The sequence below is a fragment of the Balearica regulorum genome, chromosome 2, assembly GCF_011004875.1.
Source record: "Balearica regulorum gibbericeps isolate bBalReg1 chromosome 2, bBalReg1.pri, whole genome shotgun sequence".
Classification (NCBI taxonomy): domain Eukaryota; kingdom Metazoa; phylum Chordata; class Aves; order Gruiformes; family Gruidae; genus Balearica; species Balearica regulorum.
Window position 1 is genome coordinate 101,709,730 of NC_046185.1, and position 25,671 is coordinate 101,735,400.

At 38.7% G+C, this 25,671-nt stretch overlaps 1 protein-coding gene across 6 annotated transcripts in view; it reads left to right on the top strand.

The window, feature by feature from the left end:
• The window catches only part of CDKAL1 (CDKAL1 threonylcarbamoyladenosine tRNA methylthiotransferase), a 441,944-nt gene that overhangs the window by 411,896 nt on the left and 4,377 nt on the right, over window positions 1-25,671 (top strand). For all 6 annotated transcript variants that reach the window (XM_075745163.1, XM_075745164.1, XM_075745166.1 and 3 more), the window contains one exon: window positions 1,911-2,075. In XM_075745163.1, coding sequence (XP_075601278.1) covers window positions 1,911-2,075 — 165 coding nt within the window. The remainder of the gene's footprint in view (window positions 1-1,910; window positions 2,076-25,671) is intronic.

Genomic DNA, 25,671 nt, shown 5'->3' on the forward strand with positions numbered 1-25,671 from the left:
TAATAGCAGTAAATTTAATGATAGTAAATCGAAAACCACTCTTGAATCACTAAATACCATGTTATACTTCAGAAGCTGAAGCTCAGAGTCCTAGTGTAGTGTTCTATTAACTCAAATAGTTACCTAACTTATTCTCTCTTCCCTAAACTCATCTACATTGGAAGAGTTTGCTATTAAAGCCACATCGATAGAGCTACGCTGACAGACTGCCGGGTAGGACTGCACCTTACGTGTGTGGAGGCTTTGGTGGTGTAGTTTAAGGTAGTTCATTGAACAGTCTAAACTGACCAAAGGGTGCTTTGCCAGAAAAACAGTCAAGGTGAAGGTTTCTGTTGGTATAACTTTGTTTCTTAGAAATATGGTTGGGGACTTTTTCCTAACAAATACTTATATCAGAAAAATGCAAGAGTGTGCGCCGAGCCTGGCTGCTTGGTTGTTTACAGTACCTCCCAGATATTTTCATTTAACCTCTTTCTTTTTCTGAAGTAGTCATCACTTACCTATGTCTGTCCCTGACAATTTATGTTTAGTTACTGCCATTTCGCATATGGAGATAAGAAGATTTGCAGAGGTCGCAGGCCCAGTGATACTTAGTTGCCTAGTTTTCCTTTGGTTTAAATTTGCCTGAGATGAATTATGTGGGAAGAACTGTGATCTAGTCACATTGTAATACATTGTAATAGGATCTTGGCTTTGTATTTGCCACTTAGTTCCAATTAGTCTCAGCTTGCCCATCTCTGAAAAGCAAAGACGCCTGCTTTTCTTGGAAGACGCTTAGGAAGCTCAGCAGAGTCCTGGGGTCTGGAAACTCCTACAGTCATGAACACCTTCAGCCTTCAGGGTAAAAGGGAAACTACTGGTGATGATTTCCTCCAAGTGGGACAAGCAACACTTGTGAGAGGTGAAAACAGAGAGGCACTGTTTGGCAACAAAATGTTCTCCAAATGTGGTTGGCACGGAGTTTTCCTCGGAAAATCCTCTGCATGTATTGTCTAAAAATCAAGCCGTTTTAAGGCATTTTAGTTTCAGCATCCAAAAATCGAGAAATATATGTGTGTTCATCGACTTTGAAAAGCTTGCATTTGTGTGTGGATGAGCTTCAAGTAAATGTGATTAAATAAGTCCCTGTGATTCAAGGTTTCATTGTTTAATTGGGAAATGGCTTTTCTTTTTTTAACTACTTCTCTATTTTTATGCCATTTGTTCTTACAGCAGAAAATGTTGCTCCTGTATGTTGAGCTCCTTCTTTTGTAATGTGCACAACCTAGGAACATCTATTATCTGGTGTCTTTTTTGTGAAGTTCTTATAGGACTGTCTGATATCATGATTGTGCAAATTCAGGGCAGAGTGGCATTAGTTGATGACCCGAGAAACACACTCATCCATTTTTACAGGCATTCATTGTCAGTTGTGCATCTCAGCAGCAAAGGACCTGCATGATTAAAATAAGGGCTTGTCCAAACAGAAACAAGGGCATAATTTCTGTCCTGAAGCATTTACTGACTCAAAAATACATATTTTTTTAAAAGTATCATGGGATAGATACGAAGATAGGAAGCTTTACAGCAGTCTATTAGAATTGTGTAGTACCAGTGCCCTTGGGAGCTGTTTGGGTCGGGATTCAAATGTTGCAACTCCAGCTCAACTTTCTCATCAATCAAAACACACGACTCACAGAATGAGTTGGAGTTGAAAAGAACTGAGCTAACACTGCAAAGCTATTGAAGAACACAAGCTGGAGATGTTACTGGTCAAGTGTGTCAGGGCTATAGTGCATGCTGGTGACTAAAATGTTAAAGTTTTAGGATTTGCTCTGATGTGTATCAAAAAACTGTATTCTGAGAGGAAGCCGGAGACACTGATGCCCTTTGTGGTATTTAGTAACTCTGTCTTCATCTTTATTTGAAAGGTTCTTGTGCCAAAGGATCCTCTGTTAATGGGTAAGATGGTAGAAGTGAATATTTATGAAGCTGGAAAACATTTTATGAAGGGACAACCGGTGTCAGATGCCAGAGTTTACACTGCATCCATCACCAGACCTTTAGCAAAAGGAGAAGTTTCTGGTTTAACAGAGGTGAGTAAAAGACATTTTCTGCTTTACTACACTGTTGAAACAGCAGCTGTTCAAGCATAATGATTCCATGCTATGTATCTGTTATCATTTTATAGTTCCCCTTTTATGTATGCATGAAGCTTTAATCTTTCCTGACAGATTGAAATCTGAATTTGAAAGATGTTTTTTCTGATGCCCATAGCTTTAGTTTGTTGACTGTAAAGGCAGTAATATGCTTGTTCCTTGTTCCAGGGTGAAAGATGAGGAAAGAACTTATTAGAATTGAAAAGATTTAACACCAGTGATTATATAATTCAATGTATTTCAGTTCTAGTTTAGTGGAAGGATGAATCTGTTTATTTTGCTTTACAAAGCTGTTTTAAAAAACGTGTATTGATTACATGTCTGTTAAAACAGGTCAAAATTGGGTTCAGAGATTCAAAATTAATTGATGGGTAGAGGTACAGAATATTTACAATATATTTTGGAAGAAGGTGAACATCTGATTTAGTCATGTAAAGAAAATGAAACTCTTTTAAAAAGAGATCTGATCCTTATTTTACACCTCAGTAGATATGGCTGTTAGCCAAGTATTCTCATACCTTTCATGGAGCTCTAGTTGTAAAAACTGATGGAGTGTGAAATGAAAATGTGTATCACATTTCTAAGCATCATTTGATGTCCTTTCTCCAGCACTGTTGTTAGGATCTCCAAAAATATGTAGCAATAATTTAGCACATGGAAGAAAGATAATTGGCAGTTGATCAGCCACCTTGCTGCTTTTACAGTAAATTGTTGACAAGTATTAAAGTATATATGCATCCTTGTTAAAGTTCTAAGGCGTCATATTTAAAAGAAATAATCAATGCATACCTTATGTGACTAATGTTAAGCTAAGCTACTTGGCCTCTGGAATAAAACTGGCTATGGAAGCATGGAGCAACAATAATGCACCTACTGCAATGGGTTTGGCAGATCATGAAACTTAAGCACAAACACATTGCTAAACTCTCCTTTGAATACTGCCTGCATGTATGTGTATATTGGCCTGGTAAGGGTCTGTAAGAGGAAGAAACAGCCAAACCCCTCAAATTGTCTGATTGGACTATGGAGCTATTTAAACGCATCTGGTTTTTTCATCAGAACTTTTTTTTTAATAATCTGCTGGAACAGAACCAAGCCTGTCATTAAACTGAGTACATGCTGCCGGAAGCTTGTGGCATGGGAACAAGCAAGCAGACTGCTGACTGAAATTTTGTACGTTAAAAATGAGAGATAAAATTATTAAAATCGAGGATACTGGTAATTTCCATAAGAACTCATTGAGATGTATAGATCTGCTCCTGCCCTTAGACCAGATCTGAACAAGTAGCTGGAATGCCCAAGTAAATGACTACAGCAAGCAAATGATAAGGCAAATTGCCTTTCATGACATTTGTGGCTGCCAGTGCTCCTTCAAGGGAATATCTTATTTATGTTTGGTCCACTGGACGTGTTAGGAACTTTCAGTTTCTGGAAAAAACTAGAATCTCAATACTTCAGTAAATGGGACATCTTTGGTACAGGGAAGCTGCAGCTGAAAGCTTTTAATCACACTTGGCCAATGTATAATATATAGGATGTGAACTGAAATTCTTAGTGGGAAGTTCCTCCTGACAAATCACGTGTAAGTGGCAAATCAGGAACTTTCTTTAGGTTCCCAGAGAAAAAAGTTTGTCACAGAAGTCATCATTGGTTTTTGGCTGAGTGAAAGACGCTCTTTATATTGTTCTGTATGGTTGGACTGCTGGGAAACATTTCCTGCTAGATGTGCTTGAGACATATAATTCTAACCTAAGATGCTTATGAGCAAGATAAAAGGAGCAACGTATGTCATATGACTCTTTATATAGCTTGTTATGTGCACAGATGGCAGGTTGAGGGAAGAAGGCAACGACAACTCAGAACATACGTATTCAGGTACTCCATCAAAAGTAGCCAAAGATCTTGGATCTTCAACAAGATCCCAAGGGTCTCCGCCAGATTGTCAAAAGGACAGCATGCAGAACTAAAACCTTGGATAGTTTTTATGTTAAGTCAAGTTATCAAACTATACAATGGAGAGAAGGAAGAATTACCTAAAATAGGTTATAAAAGCAAAAAATGAAAACACATGTGACCCTTTCACTTTGTCCTTTCCACTTTGCACACAAACGAGCAACAGTTAGGGCCTGCTTTACATTCCCAGGCTTGAAAGGATGGATAGCCAGCTGACAGGTGGCTTTTTTAAGACCAGGCACATTTCTGTTGCTCAGCTTAGCTGTCCTCTGGGCAGAAGGTCTTTTAGGCACCGACCTGCGTCCTGTAGCTGGCATGCTGTCTGAAGTGCCCAGTAAGACTCTAGTGGAACTCTAGTCTCACCCTGTCAGTGGCATGACTTCTCTCAAGTCCCTCATGTTTCAGAGAAGCCTGCAAATTTGAATGTAGATTGAGGTAATCTAGGTCGAATGAATGTGATAATGGGCTGTATTGCAGTAAAACATTTATATGCTTCAGTCCCTTCCCATTCAACAAAGCACCTGGCTCTTTCCTAATGACCGTATAAATTACTGGGGCTGCAGTGCACACCTTACAGTTCGGCATGTTGCACAGGTACTGTCATAAAGAGGGAGAGATTGCTGAGGCAGGGCTGTAACGTGGTTGTAGACTGTCTGCAGCAGTTGAAAAGATGCTATTTTTGTAGTGTATCCTAGGCATCACTTGCTATTATTAACAGTATTTTCATTAGCTTGCATAGGACATAATAAAAGATGTTTCAAAATACATCACAGCTATACTTCTCTCTAATGAGGAATGTTCACAGAAAGAGTGAAAGCTTTCAAAACTGTACAATTTTTAAGGAAATTAATCGCATGGCTAAAAAATAAAGTTATAAAATTTGAGAGCACCATAATGTGACGATGTCAAAGCAAGCCACAAACCCATCATAAGAAAGAAGAAACTTCCATAAAGGCTGTGATAAGGAATACTTTTAAAGTGTCAGATCTTATCTGCAATTGTGTTCTTTCTCATCTGCTACATGTCCCTCAATAATTTTTTCTGCCAAGTTCAGAGGAAGCACCACGAGCAACATGGTGTGTTTGAAGGAACAATTGTAGGCCTTTTTTTTTTACCCTTTCTCATTTGACTGGGGTGACATACTGGTCCAAAGAAATACAACAAGTAGGTCACCGACTGGAATTAACAGATTTGACTGGAGAAGAGGGAATGCAAAATGTGACCCAAAGGACAATTTACAAACTCCACAAAATATTCACGCATTGTATATGTGTGCCAAATAAGAAGCAGACAAATATTGCTAGAATTTATTCAGGATATTTCTAGCATATCTTTTTATCATGCTTTTTCAATATATGAAAAACACACCTGGTATGTATATCCACTAATGTATTAATGATGTAGAATTTCTTAGCAGTTGTTATATTCCCTAAGGAAAAAAAACTGTGACTAAGTAGATGGGCTTAGAATAAGGTCTTGACATTCAATAACATGAGGCTCTGTGACAGAAATTGGGACAGGAAGGACAGAGGAGTGTTGGAGTCAGTGGCTCGGTGTGGTGGGTTGACCCTGGCTGAGGGCCAGGTGCCCACCAGAGCCGCTCTATCACTCCCCTCCTTCATTACACAGGGGAGAAAAGGTACAATGAAAGAAAACTTACGGGTCGAGATAAGGACAGGGAGAGATCATTCTCTAATTATCATCACGAGCAAAACAGACCGAACTTAGAGAGGGAATTCATCTTATTTATTACTAAGCAAAACAGAGCAGAGGAATGAGAAATAAAACCAAAATCTTAAAACACCTCCCCCCACCCCTCCCATCTTCCCGGGCTCAACTTCACTCCCGGCTTCAACCTCCGCCCCCCCCAGCGGCACAGGGGGACGGGGAGTGGGGGTTACGGTCAGTTCCTCACGCGGTGTTTCTGCCGCTTCTTCATCCTCAGGGGGAGGACTCATAGTTCCCCCGCTCCAGCGTGGGGTCCCTCTCACGGGAGACAGTCCTTCACGGCCTTCTCCAACGTGAGTCTCCTCCACGGGGTGCAGACCTTCAGGAGCAAACTGCTCCAGCGTGGGTCCCCCACGGGGTCACAAGTCCTGTCAGCAAACCTGCTCTGGCGTGGGCTCCTCTCTCCACGGATCCACAGGTCCTGCCAGGAGCTTGCTCCAGCGCAGGCTTCCCACGGGGCCACAGCCTCCTTCAGGTGTCTCCACCTGCTCCAGCGTGGGGTCCTCCATGGGCTGCAGGTGGAATCTCTACACCCCCTCATCCTCCCTCCATGGGCTGCAGGGGGACAGCCTGCTTCACCATGGTCTTCACCACGGGCTGCAGGGGAATCTTGCTCCGGCGCCTGGAGCACCTCCTCCCCCTCCTTCTGCACTGACCTTGGTGTCTGCAGATGTTCTTACATCTTCTCACTCCTCTCTCTGGCTGCAAAAGCGCTCTCTAACTGTTTTTCTCTTTCTTAAATATGTTATCACAGAGGCGCTGATTGGCTTGGCCTTGGCCAGCAGCGGGTCCGTCTTGGAGCCGGCTGGCATTGGCTCTATCAGACACAGGGGAAGCTTCTAGCAGCTTCTCACAGAAGCCACCCCTGTAGCCCCCCTGCTACCAAAACCTTGCCACGCAAAACCAACACACTCGGGTTAAAAAGCTGTCAAAGAAATTGGACTTACTGATTGTAGTGGACATATTAAGCATTAAAATGCACAAGTGTTTGCCAGGATTTTTATTTTTTTTTCTAACTTCAGCATGAAATTTTTTACAAAAGCCACCTAAAATTGAGTGATGTGTCCAAGTTGCACAATTTTACAAGAGGGCTATTTGTGGGGGCATATACATTTGGAAATTTCAATTAACTCAGAAATTTAAATCTACTATAGATTTGAGTTTAAAATGTGCAGTTGCTGATTCAGTAATAGAACAATGTTTAGAAGATATATAGCAGAGGATATATAGGTCAAAGTTGAAATCAGTAAAGCATGAACACATGTGTAAAGGCATTTTTGGATTTGGTTCTAGGGAATCTAACATAGGGTGTATGTGGACTGGGCATTAACAAGTGTTGACGGTAACATTAAAAATGATCGTTCAGGCAAAAGAAGCATATCATGAGTTATTGCAATTGCAAATAAGAGTGAATAAGTACTTCAAATCTGTGATCAAGAATTAGTTCTACTAAGTTTCACAGGAAAAAAACAAGATGTAAATGCTGGAGATGTGATATCCTTTCATTGAGGTAGGTTTGCAGTTGACAAAGCATTAGGGATGTACTTCAGCATTTTGAGATTCAGTAAAGCAATTTAGCATGTCTGCTATGTTCTTCAGCACTCTAGTAAACTAGTCTGTGAGATTTTAGAGGTGGGCTTACAATGCACATTGCACTGAGTACATTGTCAGTGGATAATAAATATTTTTGAAAAGTCAGCAGTGAGTGTCAACGGTCTGAATGTCATTTAATTTTAAAATAACATTTTAATTTTTTTAATAATTTTATTTGGACGTATTTAGGGATCTTGACAGTTTCTCAGCAGCATAAAGTAAAATACTTAATAAATATAACCTGTTTGCAGACAAATGTTTACACAAACATAATCATTGAAAAAAAATAAGAATCTGCAAGAATATGATCTCTTGTTAGAAATGAAAATAGGGTATGTTACACTTCTGTACTCCAAAAATAATTCAAGTTGTTTACATATGTTCTGTGACTAGAGGAAGAAAAAAATGCGAGATGAGAAATATACAAAGAGACTAAAGGACTGAGGGATAAAAATAAGAAGGTGGCTACCTGCCAGAATTATAATGCATTGCCAGAATTAAAGCCCTATAAGTCTGAGGGCCTGTGGTGGGAAATTTTAATCAGATGGAAAATTAAGGCAAGAAAAAATATTTTTTAACAGGCTATTTAATTATGTAGTCATGATTATATGTTTGTAATTCCAGCTTCTATAGTGCATCTGTGACTTTGTTTTCAAACAAATGTAGGCACATCTTTCTCTCACTTACCTGTTTTCCGTTGTTTTATGCGATAACAATCTCCCTGTCTAACACTTCCCCTGCGAACAACTGCTGCTGGCAGTCCCCATTTGCAGTATCTCCTTTTGTGAGTCTGGGATCTTGGTGCACATCTCTATGGCTACCAGGCCATGGTAATATCCACAGTTGGCCCGTCAAGCTAACAGTTATTCAAGTCATTGGGATCTTTGGAGGAAATGAAGAGTGAGCCACTGATTTGCAGTTCGCAAGCAGTTGCTTGGCCAGTCTGCTTCTTCCTTTTTCTCTCCGTCCTGCCTTCATTTTTTGCAGTAGGTTATTGTAGCATTGTATTTCTGGATACTACTGAAGAAGCTTTATGTTCCTGGTGTCCCAGTTGCCCACAAGTATTTTCTAGTTACATTAGCAAAAGATGACCTCTAAACATTACCCAGCCTTTTTTCTGATGTTAGGAAACAGGAAAGATGCATACATCAAACACTTCTTTATAGCCTGCCAGAAAGAAGAATCAACAAAGCATAGCTTAAAGGGAACTCTCTGATCTCAGGTAGAAAGGGTGCTTCACTTGTAGGCAAAATAAAATGGAGAAGGGGGAAGAAAGCATCTTCTGCTGGAACAGAAATTAAAGAAATCATGGCTGAATTGAGATCTCTGTATTGGAAACTTCCTTCAAGGACTTGGAAGAAAATGTGGCAGATATGCATAAAACTGAAGTAATTATTAAGCACAGTTTTTACATATGCTGGGGTTTCAAAGTGGTGGAAAACTTGGTTCCTGAACAGGAACTAGAGATTAGAGATTTAGGGAAAAAAGAAAACAAGGAAGCAAATTTTGGACCAAAAAGTGGCATACAGGTGCGAGGTGGGGAATCTTTCATCAAATTACAGAAACAGAAACTACAGAAAGTATGAGAATTGCTAATGAAAGATCGGAATTTCCAAAGAAGAAAGATAAAGTAAAATAAAATGCATACCTTTTATTGGCTCAGTTGCTCTCTCTCCCTTTTTCTCTAGAACAACTGATTGTAGTGCAAGGCATAGAAATAGTTACTGCTTTTGCATGTATTAATCTGTTTTATTTAATGTGTTACTCATGTTCCCTGCTAGTTGTAAATAGAGGTCATATAAGATGGTGTTAAATCTTTCTTAATTAATATTTTTTTCTTACGTTTTCTTCAGTTACTTCACTAAGGTCACTATAAAGTTAACATAAGAAAAGAGAAATTTCCATTCTAAGAGTGGAGTTAAATGCCATCTATGGATGTTTTAGCAAAGGACCTTCAAAAGTCTCATTTCTCCCTGAAAAAATGACAAACATTTGTAATGTGCTCTTCCTTAGATGCTTTTTCATGATCTACACATTATCTGTGCACCATGTTGGCTTTCTTTGGGGATTTGCGTTGGCTTGAATTTTTCTTCTACTCAAAAGCCCAACATTTCTCAGCTTAGAATCAGAAATTCAGGATAGATTCTTTCTTACAGGCAGAATAGATTTTTCTTGCTGGGTTTAAATGAGCACTGGATTGGATCGCTTCTAGTGCTTGGGGAACTTAAATCAGTGCTGGTCTTTAGGAACATGCTTAGCAAATATCTCTGAGAAACACTAAAGATGTAGGCCAGCTGCCTTGGGTCATGGGTGTGGGCTAGGTGACCTCTGAAGTTTGTTTCCAGCCTTATCTTCTGTAATTCTATGAACGTTTTAATTTAACCAACAATTATTTGATGACTAGTAAACTGGAATAGAAGGTAGTTCATTGATCAAAACATTTCTCTGCACTGCATAGGGGGTTAAAATACATAGAGGTGATTTAAGGCAGCAAACCCAAGAGCCAGCATAAGACCTTCACCAAGCAGTTTTATCCTGAGGTTTAATGGGCACGTTGTCTTTCTGCCCATCCGTTGGCAGGGCTGAATTTCAACAACGGTTATCAAAGCTCGGCTGAAACAACACATATTACGTAGCCCCTTTTCAAACAAGTGCTCACTTAAGTCCATTTCAGGTGAAAAGATCTGAACTTTAGTTTGTTTACTTTTCATTTCCTCAACAGACAGTGTTGTTTGGCTGAATGTCACTGTCTAATCACTTTAAATTACATAATTATGTTAATCCTGTGCAGTGCATGCAATAAATGGAAATAGTAATGACTGGGATGATTCAACTGTAAGTCATTTTCTGGAGAATGAGAGAAAGTTAAACAGAAATATTCTACCCCTCCTGCCTCCAGAATTAAACTCACAAGTGCTAAAATAGTTCTGCCATTTTTGTATATTATTTCTAGTACTTGACCTGCTGATGCTGCACTGCAGGATGAGTGGGTAGATTCTGCTCTCCCTTGGCATAGGGACAAGTTGGAAGTGTGTAGCCATGGTAATAGTAACTCCTTGACACTCCTTGTAATATTTAGGAGTTCCTTTTAGAATATTTTTGCTTTACAAACAGACTCTTTGGGAAGAATCAAAAGGTATTTGGTTTTAGTAATGCTCTATTATTTAATGTACCAGGTTAAAAATTCACTAAGTTTTAATTGGCTTTCAGGAGGGGGAAAAATACAGCAGCCACAACTTTTCTCAATTTTTCTGTTGTTTTGGAAGTCATCTATTTCCAATTCTTTGTGCCAGCAAAAGCTGTTATAGGTTTGATTTTTGTACCTCTCCAGTAGAGTTTAATACAAAGGTAGGTGAAGGATATAAGCCCATGTATACGTTACATCTTTGCTTGTAGTATTTAGTTATCCCTTCTTATTACTGCTGTTTAGATCACCAAAAAGCTCACATAGGCAGTATTACTCTCTTTATTCCTTCCCTCTGTTCTTTCCCTGCAAGCAAACACACAGAGGCATGAGATATTTATATCTTGGATGGATGATTTTTTTACCTCTTCCTCATCTATCTAAGCTGCAATCATAGTAGTCTTTCTACATGAATATTTAAATGGGACAGCATGAAAAAGGCATGTGGAGCTCATGAGAGGAAATAGAGGTTTAGAAGGGTGATATAGCTTTCCCCATCACCAAATGAAAGGTTAGTCGGAGATTTGATTTGACTCATGCAAGGTATTGGAAGAATGAATTTCTGCTTCTTAGAAATACATTTGTTGCCAAAACCATTGAAGTAAGAGGGTTCTTTAGCTGTGAGATTGTTTTGAAGGCAAATAAAAATTGCAGTCGTGAGATTAAGCTATTTTTTAACTTAAAACTGTTTGTTTAAAAAGTGTATCTCATTTCAAAGAAATTAGCAAACTATATTAGCATGTTCTGTATCCTTTAATATTATTACATGTTCCAAATTTTTATTAGATTCTCAGTAGATTAATGGTTTTGTAATAGTCTAAAAAATCATCCTTTGTGTTCTTGTTGATTCTCTTTATGATAATGAGAATTTACTAAGATATATATAAATCTTGCAAATAACATTTTTTATTCTGACAAATCTGTTAAAACAGTCTTGAACTGATCCAACAATATTAGGATTAATTGGGAGTCACAGTAGAATACCGAGATCCATTCATAATCATAGTTTTGCACTCAGACTTTGGTAATATTTGGATATAGTGATTTACATTTGGGTTTTGAATATACATATCAGTAACGTTAGATTAGAGAATTTTTTTTGTGGTGTCAAGGGTAATAAGATAAAGAAAAAGGGGAAAAGACTTTCCAGTAGGAGGCAGAAATGATTTTTTTAACATTTTATCTTATATTTTGTGTATAGGGATGTCTCCATATAAAAATTCAAAGGCAGCTTTACAGTGGCTATGTCTTTAACTCAAATTAAATTACAGTTGAGTGATAAGAATGAGGTTCTATTTGGTGGCTACATTGGAGAAAACATATCTTAAAATATCCAAACGCCATAGTTCAGTGAAGTGGATGTGAAATTCAGCCTTAAATTTAGTCCACCAAGGATATACTCCTAACTACACTAGAATATCCAAAGAATTTACTGTGTCCCTGTTGAATATATTAGAATGACTGTATCCTTAAAGACAATCCACAGAAAGTTGTAGTATCTAAGCAAGCTCAGTAAACTAGTGCTTCTTCAAAGGCTGCATACAGTAACTTCATATTTACACAGGCTGTATTCCATATCAAGTTTAACATTCACTCTATATCTGTTGTCATGTAATCACATCAAAGTCTTGATCATGCCATTAGCCATTAAAGCATGTTGTTGCAGATTTACTGGACCAAATGACAACAGAAGTAAACCCTTGCCCTCCTACTACAATCTCTACCCCAATCTAAGTTATCTTTTAAAAGAGTCCTCTGAAACTACAAGAGGAATAATTGCTTTAAAAGTTTGCGTTCTTCCTCTAAGAGACTTGGCTCGTTGCCTATTATATTGAAAGTTTTCATGAGACCTGACTCTTCAATTTATTTAACTTTAGGTTCAGTTCTTATTTGTAACAAGTTCCAAAGCAAGCTGTTCCTGTGGGCTTTATCAAAGACCATTAAGTAAAAGAAACATTTAGAAAAGTAACCAATTATTTAAGCACTTCATTAAAGCTGTTTAAAGACAGCGTTACCTGTGGTTAGTGTACAGTACACGAATCTTGATAACCTTTGTCTGACCACTTCCCATTGTGTATTTAATTGACTAGAAGGGTTCCCCCAGCTCTAATTTATTATTTCAGATGTTAGAACCCTGCATGAAGATGAATGAAGATTTTCTACTGACTTGCTCTAGTGCCAGGTTAAGTCACTCATACTGGCTAAAATCCAGAAAGTACAACTGGATTTGATGTAATTGTCTGATCCAGCATTGGGAAGGAGGAACATATTGCACTGAATGATCTAGTCAGTACAGCATGAGAGGTTGTGGTGGTGGTGTGATACGGTTAGTGGAGATAGCCCACATCTCATACACATTCCCACTAAAGTAAAATTAGCACTCCATCTGTTTGCATGGTCCTTTTGGTGTTATGCCTTTCTTTTTCAATAGAACAGATTCCAAAGGCTGTTCATCATTTTACTGGGTGTTTGCTCTACGCAGATTCAGAGGTGTGTATCAGAAGCAGTTCATGTTTTGAGGTTCCAAACAAGTCAGAGGGCTTCAAGCACAGTTTTCCTGTGTTTGAAACTCAAGCCCACAGGATGTTAAAATTTCAGCATATTTACTTTCATTTCTTTTACTGGAGTCAGGACCACAACCCAGGTTTGGTGTAATAATAAAATTATGATCTTGGAAAACTAGGACATATTTCTTTCATCCTAGATAATATAAAAATCTGAGACACTGGAATTATGGTGAGGAAGATATATGTACTTCAGTAGTGCTTCAGCTTTTAATTGTCAAGGTCACAAGCACTGGCATGAAGTCATTTTTAATTAAGACACACTGGTGTAAAGTCAAAACTGATGTTGACGATTGGACTTGATGATCTTAGACGTCTTTTCCAACCTTAAAGATTCTATGATTCTATGATTGAACTATATGGTGATCCAAGCCATCAAGATATGCAAGAAATAACAAGGATTTTTCTCATGTAGTCTTCATTTTGGAGAAGAGCTGTCAAATCCTTTGTAAAATAAAAACATGAATTTAAAGAATCTTGAGGGATAAACATTTCTTGAAAAGAAATGTGTATTTTTAGTTGTTCTTGGTGATGACAACGACACAGATTAATTAAGGGCCTGAAGGCAGGCCATGTTTGACCTACGTAGCTCATCATTCAATAAGAAAATAGTTATTTCCCAGCTTCTGGCTCAACATAAGTCAACAAATGCTATAATGAATGTTGATGTTGCTGTGCTATCAATGTCTTCTTTATGACATTTCTCATTTTGCCTTTTCTCCTGACCTTACCAGTAGCAACACTGTTTTGTGGGACTTGGCCTGTAAAGAAGCCCTCTCCACAGATGCATCCATACGGTGTCATTGTACTAGTGCAGAAACAGCCAGCCTCTGGTGTGGGACAACCTGCACCCACCAGAAGAGTTCACCTGCCTCAGTAGGTGCTATCCAATACCCTCTGTTCCAGTGGCTACCAGGTCAGGGTCATACATATCAGAGCATCTGTGATGTGTGGAGGAGGAGAGCTAGTAGCTATTAATCACACGATGAATTTATGTCTGGTTGTGTGATTGGCAAGGCATGGTAGTAGACTCATGTGGCCTATCAAAAAGGACTGACCACCTGTGTACTACAACCTGAGATGGGTGTGTGATTGATAAATAGTGAAAGGAATGAAACATGACAGGCTGGAGAGCCAGATGTCGAATGCAAAATAAAAAGCAAAAGCCAGATGAAAATTAATATTCTTTTTTTTTAGTCTCGGTATAACCATGGGATCCTGGAAACAATATTACATGAGAAAATTATTCACTAAATGTCTTAACTTTCAAATTGATTAATTCCTCTTCATAGCTGTATATAGGCAGAACTTTAAAAATGCTCAGTTTTGGTTTGGGGTGGCTTGGAAATTTTTATGAAAATACTTTTGACGGAACAAAGATGTGTAGGCAGTACATTTCAGCTCTTTTTGTTGAAAAATCACATAGCTACAAAAACTACCTATGCATAATATCGACCAGATGGACTTCTGGTCCTCAAGGAAGGGTCTTGTTATCAGGACTAGAGGATTTTTTTAAAAATTTCATCCTTGTTTTGACATGACTTCATATGTGATTGTAAGTCATTTCAGTCAGTCTGACTGTGCTTTATCCGATCCGTATGGAATCTATTTTGCAGTTCTCACATACAAAATCTCTGATAAGTGCAGATAACATAATTATCATACAAAAAGAATGGCTGTGAATATCCATTTCTGACACGGTTTTTTCTAAATACAAGAACTTTAATTGGGTAAAGTAATGGAAGTAGTGCTTAGAATGACAGGAATTCTTTTCCTCTTTCAACTATTCCATTTGTATCTCTGTCCAAAGAAACATTAGTTCATTATTTTTTCAGTGAGGAGCGCTTAAAATTCTGTAGCATAATCAGATTTTGTCACAGAACCACAGGGGAAAGCCTGTGTAGTTCTTAGATGTGTAGCTCTTAATAGCTGGAAAGCAATGAATTAGAGTTATGCTTGGGAGAGTATCTTGTGTGATAAAAATCTGTTGTAGTGTTGTTAAGTTTTAGTATGGAGACATGAAGCATCCCATCAATTTGTTAAAGACTAGGTTAAGGCCCACAGTTACCATCCTGTGGGCTTGCATATCTCACCCCTGTAGGCACTTTGTATATGTTTGCCGTTTTCAGATTGTCTTCTGTTTTATTTGTGTTTATCTCAAATGTTCTTAATTTCTTTTCCTGAAAACAGTGTGGTTTATTTTTAGCTAATTTTAGGAAAGATGTTAGGGGTTTCGGAGAAGTAGAAGTGAGTGAAGTACCTCTCAAAAAATGTGAATCTGTCATAAGAACCTCACCTTACCTCACCTTTTCCTCTCTTACAGGGAAATGGCCTCCAACTGCTAATACTGTGTTTGATAGAAATTCATTACCATTTTAATTTACGCCTAACATGGCAGATCTGAAAAGTAGAAGAAATACCTTTGCAACAGTTTACTATGTAAAATCATTCTCCTATCCTGCATCGCTATACAGTGGTAGCATGCAGTCAGATAGGTCCCTCGGCTGTGAAAAGGCGGGGAGAAGTGGGAACTGCAGACTCTTCGTACTTAGGAGCAAGCTAGTTTGTTGAAACACTGTTCCCCATGCTAAGCAGTACCACCTCCCTCCCCTTCACATTTATTTTTTATCCAGTTTTCATCTGGTCTTCCATTTAGTTTTGAAGCACCACAAAGCAGACACAATCTGTACAGGAAAGCTGCATTCACAGCGTTAGAGACTGAACAAGTGAGTAGTTGAACTACCGAAGTGTGATCTCCCGGGCTTTGGGTTCTCTGGTTCCTTCACGTTTCTGCATCAAAAACCACAGCTTCCTCTCCACATATCTTCTCTGACTGCCCTCTGGAAAAAAAATGTGTTATAGGTGGTTTGTGTAACTGTTGCATGTGGTTTGGAGTTCTAGGAGTACAGACTGGTCAGCAGGATGATGTCAAAAAAACCAGATTGTTGAGGCTGGGCTTTGGCCTTTCCCTCGATGGAGCACAGATTTAGATCTCTTTTCTTCTTCTTTTTTTTTTCCTACCAGGCCTTGACATTTATGAAACTTACTGTATTGCTCTTCCATTGTTGAAGTTAGTGAACAGGCTCAAAAGTTACTAGGATGGGCAGAGATAATGAAATGGAATCGAGGACACCTCTTGCTCAGGAGTCACTTCCAGTTAATAGACAAAAGCAACAACCAAACCACAAAGCAAGCTGTATTAAGATATTATGGGTTGTGTTCTACAGACCAGTGTCTTTTTCTAAACAGAGAAAAGTGTAACACTGCAATGACATTGAAGACTTATAATATATGATAACAAGAAGAAACTAAGAATGATATTACTCATGTACATATGTGCACAAATTATTTGGAGTGTAAAGTGAAGTACTCTGAACTAAGGAAGTTCTAGTTTCGGTTCCTCTTTTCCGTGTAAATGCCAACCATATTATGTTTCAGCCTTCAATTATGTGCTTAGGCACTATTTTCACACACACACGCAGATTTGTTTCTTTCTGTGCACAGAGCAGAGACTATTCATTTAATAAGCTATTATTAGATATTTTTCCTCTTCATTGTTCATTGTGTAATAGCAGTGTTATTTGCTACATGCTGTTTAAACCTCACTATGAAGGGAGTTATTAATTTCTTTCTAACCTTTCCTGTGACCCCCATAAGTAAATTTCTGAGTGCTTCAGAAACAGTAATAAGTTTATTTCTTCCTGAAATGCAGCTTTCGTCTTCCCATTTCACAGACAAAGATTAGACACGTGTTCAAAGTGTCCGCTAGAAGGTTGGTGTAGTGAACAAATTTCATGGTGGTCAGTTTAAAATGCTTGGAACTAGATACTTAGAAATTATTAAAGTTTTGTACCATGTGTTCAAGCAAATTGCAGCAGCGACTGTTCAGCATTTAAGATAAACTAACTCCAGGGTATGAAGTCTCAGAGAAAAAGAGGAAATTGGTACTTATTACTTCATGGTTAATTCCAGAGGAACTGATTTTCTCCTCATGAGCTAATCCTAGGAATTATCAGATACAACCTGATAGAGCACACCATGTAAAACCTGAGTGGGAGAAGACTGAGGTCCACTGGGTTCGTTGGAGGCTCTCGGCCGAGGTACAAATTGCCGGTATTTGAGCATGGTAGGGCACAAATTCGTGCTTATGTACTTCAGTCCTTCACAGACACAGAAGTTGGTTGTCTAGTCAGACCACCCTCCGAACGATACAAATGCTCTCCTGAGGGAAGATATTCGTTACAGCCTGTAGATTGGAAACTTACTGTTCTTTGATGTCTTAGAGCGCCGAGGTGCTATCATGATTATCTAGCATAAAATACACAGCAAGCCAAGAAAGGTTTTTCTCATGTAATCTTTCTTTGTGGAGAATGGCTGACGAAACATTTGTAGAGACTGGGGATACAGAGATTGTGTAAGAGCAGTTAGGCTTGCTAATCACAGAAAGTAACCATTGTTTGATGTTTCCATGAGAGAGTCCTGCATTAACTGCAGTTGAACTTGACTGAGTGTGAAATTAAAAAGGAGACTCAGATTTCAAGACACTCCCTTAGGTGCTCAAAAGTATGCTAACTGGCACTGTGGGAGACCTCCTAAAACAACTAAGGATACTTAAAGGAAAGAGGCCATGACAATATGAAAAGAAAACCTCTTATCACTGAACTCACAAAGTTGGTCAAAATCAGTCACACTTTGTTAGCTGTTAAATTTCAGGCTTGCATGAAATGCTGCTTTTTGCCAAGGTCTGATTCCAGCTGCGCTTGGTGAGCATCTACAGTCCCAGGAACTGGAAGTGTTTAATACCAGGCAGAAAAGTCCATGAAAATGAATGATAGAAATTGTCGGGAGACTACGTTTTAGGGCATTGCCTAGCTTTACGAAAATGTATTTCAGACTTAAGCTTGACAGAGATAAAAGGTTTTAGAGACTCTGTTGGCTTCTAGTGACAACTGGAATCTGTGACAGGAATTGTAGAGACCCGATTGTTGGCTTGCATTATGGCACTGGAGACACTTTAACCTTCTTTATTTCTCTACCTGTAAAATGAGGGAGGCATATAGATCCCACAGCTACATACAGGTATGGATTTTGAAACCTGGAAACTAGTATCATTCCTAAATATTAATAATGCTCATTTTATACCATGTTTATTATCTGTGAGGTTGGAGTGTAAGAAGGGCCATATCCTTTGTCTCTGATTGTCTTATAACACAATGTTGAAGTCTCCTTGGAATGTATCATTTGCGATGCTCGGTTCTGTAGGAATAAATGAAAACACCATAAATTCAGGATTATGACATATTCTAGGATTAAGAGGAAGGCTTTAGCCAAGAATATGTACATATATCAGTTTATTCTACTTTGCCCCATGCGAAAGATCTTTAAAAGCTTTTCCTGATTTTGAGAGAGAACATCCCTTGAGATATTTCTTGGATATTTATCACAGTGTTCTTTGCAAATAACAATGGTTAGAAAACCTTTTAGTATTTTATGCTTTCTACCATTTGGGAGTATAGAATTCCTCTTAAACATAGTGTTTTAATATAAACTCAGAGAGTTCACTTCCAAATAAAAGCAGTATTACTCATTTCACTGTTGATGTGTGAAAATCATTCAGTTATATTGGTGGTTCTTGTGGCATGAATATATCTTTTCAGATCTAGCCATTCATTTCACTAGGCTACACTTTCTCATGGAAACCTTCTGTGTCTTTGCCTGTAGCTACCATTGACCTCCATATAATTGTCATTGTAAATTCAAGATTTAAAAGGAAAGGAAAAAGGTGATGGTCTCTGAAGGCTTCCGCTATAAAAAAGTGTATCGTATTTCGATAAATAATCTCATTTGTAGAACAATCTTTGAACAAAATCATCTAACAAAATAAACTGGGTAACTTGTTGTATTCTAAACACAACCTTAAAAAACTTATTTTTAAAAAAAAACCCACCAACAAAAAATCTCTATGGTTCTTTAAAGAAGGAGCAAGCTGGAATCCTGTGGAATGATATATACGAAGACAGGCCATGGTATGCACACTGAAAAATGGTATCTAGTGTTATTACAAGTAAATGTACATCCTGTAATTCACTGTAAGGTATTTTCAAAGTCATGAAGCCTGTGCTGGTGATCTCTAGGAAACAGATTTGTCTGTTAGCCAACTAATTACCAGATAAGTGCCCAGAGCAAGCACCTGCCATCTCCTTCATAAAACTGTGCTATATAGAGGGAAATAGTGACAGATCACCATCCTGAATTTGTCCACATTGTGCTGCTGGGTTCATTCTTCATTTCAAGTCATTACTTGGACGACTGTGATTTTTTAATCATAAACTTTCTGCTTAAAAGATCTCTCAGTTCTCTTGTGGTTGCAAGTGCTAACTGGAATGCTGGCTTGCACGTCACTTGTTTCTGGCATAGTGACTGACACTTCACAAGCCTTATTTAAAAAAAAAAAAAGGCAGCTAAGAATCTAGACATCACACTGACTATTTTTCCAAATGTTGCTTCTGACCTTGAATGACACATTATTTTGACAATGTATTATTTGTATAGTGGGAGGATACTAAGTCACTGAGATTAATAGATTAATAGCAGCACAAAATACAAATATGTAAAAAAAGAGTCCCTGGCTGGAAGCATTTATAGGTAAATATAAAGAAATGAGCTAAAACAAGTAAGTATAATGGAAAGCAGCACAAGACTGTTGTAAACATTTTGGAGGTGGTTTTGGCTTGTGTTTTCTTGGTTGTTTATTTCTCTTGTTAGTTGATTTTTGGTTGTTTTCCTCCTCCTCAAAGTGTACATCAAAAAGGAAGTCTTTTAATAAGCCCCAGTTCCTCAGCCTTCTGTCTAGCTTTTAACTAACTGCATTATGAATTTTGAGGGCTCATTGAGGGAATAATCCTTAAAGACTATTTGGGTAAGGAAAAAGAAGTAGGTAGGCAAGGGCCTACCCTCAGGTAAGAACATTGAAGAGAACAGAGGGATGTCTGCCAAGAAAAATACTGGTGGACACTTACAGTAATGGTGGCAAGTTCAACTTACAGAGAGATAATTCATTTCTTTTATACTCTTACAGGGGAATATTAAAGTTTGAGTTTAATGTTAATAGAGGAGGAGGAAGTTCCAAAGGCGAGTCTGTCTGACATGGACAGAAAGTCATGATATGGCACATCACTCCAAATTTGTGTTCCTATTGGCATCTCTGCTTTTGTTTATTAGGAGATGCCATATGGTCAGATGGTCCAGGAGAGAAATGGGGAGAAGTAGAAGGAAAACAGGACAGACAGGAGGAGATTGTAGTAGTAATCAAGGCGAGAGGTAGTTGAGTAACAGAAAAAATGTTTTTTCTACACTGACCAAAGGAATCGAACAGATCCTGCAAGTGTTACTGGGAAAGAAAAAAGATTTTGCTGACTTGCTGTGCAGGTCAGGGCTAGGCCCTAGTTAAAGATGATGTCCATAAGAAATGATGATAATCTCCATTAGGAATGACAAACCTGGAAGAAACTGTCAGATTTGATGCAGCTGAGCTTAAGGTCAATCAAATCTGTATCTTCCCATTATTAAATGTATTTTGTGTTTGTTTGGACCATGGTCCAGCTGCTAGGAGTATTGCTTACCTGACTTGATTGGGTCATGCGCAGTGATCTTGATGTAAATTAGGAATTGGTAACTGGAACGAGTTCAGCATAGGGTCACAAAGATTGTTGGGGGCTGGGGCACTGGGCCCATGAGGAGAGGCTGAGGGACCGGGCTTGGTCAAGCCTGGAGAAGGGCTGGCTTCAGGAGACACTAACAGAAGCCCCCCCCACCCAGTATCTATGGGAAGGGTACTGAGAAGACTAAGCCAAGTGCTTCACAGTGGTGTATGTGGGAGGACGAGAGACAGTGGGCAGAAGTTAAAACGAGAGGTTCAGACTGGATATGAACAGAAACATTTTCCCCATGAAGACGGTCAAGCAGTGGAACAAAGCCCCAGAGAGGCTGTGCAGTCTCCATCCTTGGAGGTTTTTCAAAGCCCAGCTAATTAAATCCCTGAGCAAACTAGGCCATAGCTGACCCTTCTTTGAGCCAGAGGATGGACCAGATGCAGTTTGAATTATCCTAGGATCCTATGACAGGCAGTAAGACAGTTTTACTGGCTACAGCTATTCACAAGATCCTTTGATTAATTTATTTTCTTGCTATAACTTCAGTGGTAATGATTTGGGGTTAAGAGATTAAGAATCCTAATTATTGCTAAGACTCTGTTTACTGAAAAAATAATAATAAATCTGTATTTATCCTTCAGTCCACTTCTTTCCCCTCACTTAGATATTAAAGCATAGTCATATATCACACACATGCCTAAATGCCTACGTATATATGCACATAAAAAGAAGAAACAATGTGAAATTCCTTTGCAAAAGTGCCTGGCTGCTTCATTTTTTTTTTTTGAAGGTTTCTCATTTCTTAAAATGGGTAAGTAAACTCCACATGTATTTGGAATCGGTGAATGGTGTACAGCTGATAACATCTGACGCAAGCATACTTGTAGACAGCATTTTCTCTTAACAACATAGCACTGTGCAGTCATTGGAATACATGGTGGCAGGGATACTTCTTATGGGAATTACCATGTTAATTCTGTTAGAAAAAAATATTTTCTGTGCCATTTGTTTTCTACTTTAAGATCAGTGTTCCACATTTGCAGAGGGCTGGTAGGCTTTTGTACGTAATAAATCAAGGGGCTCTCTTAATACCTACAGAACTAAATGTGTCTTCTGGAACTATTCAATAATATTTAATTTACTTATTTTTTGGATGTGTAATCTATGTGACCTTCAGTAACTGTTTGTTTTTTAAATCTGAAAAATGCCTCCAAAGTGTAATAGCCCAGAGTTTCAGATGGCGCAGTAGGATATGTAATGCATATTTTAACATGTTTTCTTTTAATTTGTCACACAGGCTTGTTGTGCATGATTATATAAAAGTCCATATTTTTAAAGCCAGTAGTACAAGTGTGTAAGATGTACTTGATTGGGCTAAAAAATTCAGAAGTCTAATTTATCTTGAGATATGCTCAGTCAAGTAGTTTTTCACAGCAGTTAGCTAACACTTCAAGCTCTAACAGTGCCCCTGAGCCATAAGAGAAATTTGCATGTAAGAAATGTTTTGAATCTCTTAAAACCTCAGCTCCAAGCTAAAGAGTTGCTCTCATGTCTTTGTTGACTAACATGAAGTGAGATCTTATGAAAAGCTAGGCTGTGATCGACAGATGCCAAAGCTTAGATTTTGATGTGATTATGTATTTCTTTCATGCACGGCAGTTTAAGTCTGGGACTGGAGCTTTAGAAAGACAGCAATCAATGGGTCTGTGCAAGAGTACACAAAATATATTACTCCTGGCAGTCGTCAAGGCAGAATTATTCAAAAAATAATCTGAAATGCATTTGATCATACACTAGATGGTTTAATAATTTATATTATACCTTATTAGCAAAGTCATGTGTTTACTTTGTGGCTGCCAAAACAAGATGAAAGGCTGCCTCCATGGAAATACAAGATGCTTAGCTCAAAGTGTCTGTCTTTGCATTTCAGTTTGATAATTTCCCTTCCTCCCCTCATTTTGATTAATAGTATGTAAGTTTAAATCCTACAGTACCTTTTCCTTCCTTGCAGTGCATTTTAGTGAGAGCAATGCTCCTTATTAACAAGTCTACCAAAGAGTTCATGGCCTATCAAGATTTAAATTAGTATGAACACATATTTCTGGAAACTTCTTTACCTTAGAATTTCCTCCAAGTATTTTTTGGGTAAAAGAGGCTTTGGATTTAGTTCTAAATTCCACTGAACTGAATCATTACGCTAATCTTCCTGAGTCTTCATGCTGCTAAAGTATGATTTCTGAACTCACCTTAAGAAGCTTGCACTAATATAGTAAATATCACCAGTTATATCAGTTCAGAGTATTACAGAAGTGCCTTGAAGATTTCCTTGAAAAGCTAACGCAGTGCAAATATTTTATGTAGAGATACAAATAAAGGACTTTCAGAATTAATACTACTATAAAGTGAGAGCACAGGGAGTGGACTGGTGTAACTGCTCACTCAGCAAATGAGATCTTTGCCTCCACTCAGGTTTTCTATACCCAAGGTGCATAAAAGAGCTCTCATAAACTTGGTTTTCCGTGGAGAACTCCACTCCCCACAAAACATGGAAGATCTTTCCATCAGGTGTCTTGGATAGCTCTTCAAGGCAAAGTATATGAGAGGATCTCAGAATATAGCACTACAGTATTGCAAACTCTGAAGCTCATATGACAGCCCAAAGAAGCTCGTCATTTGCCTTGTCTACCCTAGAAGGCTTAATTTTAGTTTTAGATTCTATAACTTCATTCTCTCCCCTCCTTCTCTGTGCATGCAATATACACTACAATAATGTCCTGGTTTCAGCTGAGAGGGTTCATTTTTTATTTTTTTTTTCTTTTTCACAGTAGCTAGTATGGGGCTATGTTTCGGATTTGTGCTGGAAACAACGTTGGTAATATAGAGATGTTTTTGTCATGTGGACCTGCTGTTGAGCAGTGCTTACACAGAGCCAAGGCCTTTTCTGCTTCTTGCACTGCCCTGCCAGTGGCACGGCTGGGGGTGCACAAGGAGTTGGGAGGGGACATAGACGGTACAGCTGACCCAAACTAGCCAAAGGGGGTATTCCATACCATGTGACATCATGCTCAGCATAAAAGGGGGGCTAGCCGGGGAGGGGTGGTAGCAGCTCCAGGACGTGTGGCTTGGGGACAGTCCGGTTTCGGGACAGGCCTGAGCGTGCGGTCTGAGTTGTACGGTCCTCGGGTGAGAAACTGCATTCTGTATCACCAGTTTCGTATACTCTGTTAACTACTGTTTTGTTTTGTTTTGTCTTCCCCTCTACCTTTGCTATCCTAGTAAACTGTCCTTATACCAACCCACCAGGTCTTGCCTTTTCCTTCCCATTCTCCTCCCCATCCCACTGGGGGGGAGGCGGGGGGAGTGAATGAGCGGCTGCGTGGTGCTCAGCTGCCAGCTGGGGTAAAACCACGACATTCCTTTTTGGCACCCAACATGGGGCACGAAAGGTTGAGATAATGACAGATCTGCCCCAAGTGTGTTAAAACAAAGTTGTTATAAGTATTTATTGTATTATTTTAAACAGCCGGTGGTCACAGTGTTGTTTTATTTCATCACGTGGCTGTGGTATCTGAACCCCTACTTGCTGTATGTATTCCTTGCAATGCTGCTGTTTATCACCTCCGGGAGAGGGGTCCAGGTTCTCATGTTGCTGTACTGTGTGATATCAACTTATGATATGATAACATCAATGATTATGAGTTTAATTTGGTACTTGTATTGGGTTTTGCTGTCATGCCCGTACCTTGGATATCTCTTTGAATCGATTAATAATCGCACTCAATCTACAGGGAAGACAGAGGGGGATACTTCCTCCTGCTCTTTCATTCCCCTTTTTGATACTGTATACTTTACCTAAAAACTAGTCCTTCAAACAGAGCCTACAGAAGAACTTTTTGCCCAAATGAAATTGTATATACAGTGTTTTTCACTAGCACAGCTGGCAATATGATACTTATATGTTAGTAAAAACTGATTATATTCTAGACAGGCACTTCAGTGTTGTCCAGACTCAGCCCTTAGCTCAGGCTTGAGAGAGTGCAAGAACGTGGTCAGCTTAGCAGAGCTCTTCCTCTTCCCACTGAGAGTTTTGTGCCGTGTCGTACAGAGCTGCACAACAGGCTCTTAGGAAGAGGCATCTACCTGCAGGTGTCTCTGAGAGATTAGCCCGATTTTAAAAGCTGTTGTACGAATTGCAGGGAGGACAAAAGACTGCTGTTTTCTAAAGGTGCCTTTCAGTTGCAGGGAACCAGGTGTACCCCTTTTAACAAATGCGTCTTCTGTGACAATAATGATGGAAATTTTCTAGGAAGCCAGTGGTATTACCCATGCGTCAGGCTTGCAAGGCAGAACTTTGGGGCAAACTAGAGAATAATTCTTAGAAAACATGGATCCGATGAACATACTCATTGCTTTTTTTGAAAGAGAATACTTGGCAGGATCGTCTGAAGAGATACATTATCAAACAGAAATGCAGCAGTGGTTTAAGTGGTAAGCTGTGAAGTACATCTTCAAGAAAGGGGTCGCTTTAGTTTGCAAATTGTGATCTTTTTGTCCATATAAGAACAGTTTAACCCATTAGAAAATTTGTAAAGAATTCAGATTAGCAAGGTAATAGGAGTAGTATTTCATGTATGCCTCTATTGAAAGAAAAAATTCTGGTTTAAAGTGTTTGACAGTCTCTTACATGATCTGAGATACTGCAAAAATCTGAGAGTTTTGAGCAGTTTAGAAAATGTGACTACCAGTAGAAACAAATGCATCGGAGTTCAAAATATAAGATAAAAGGAAAACAAAAGCATAATGAAATTGTGAAAATTGTACCTCCAACCCAGTTAAGTTTGAATATTAGTAAAATACTG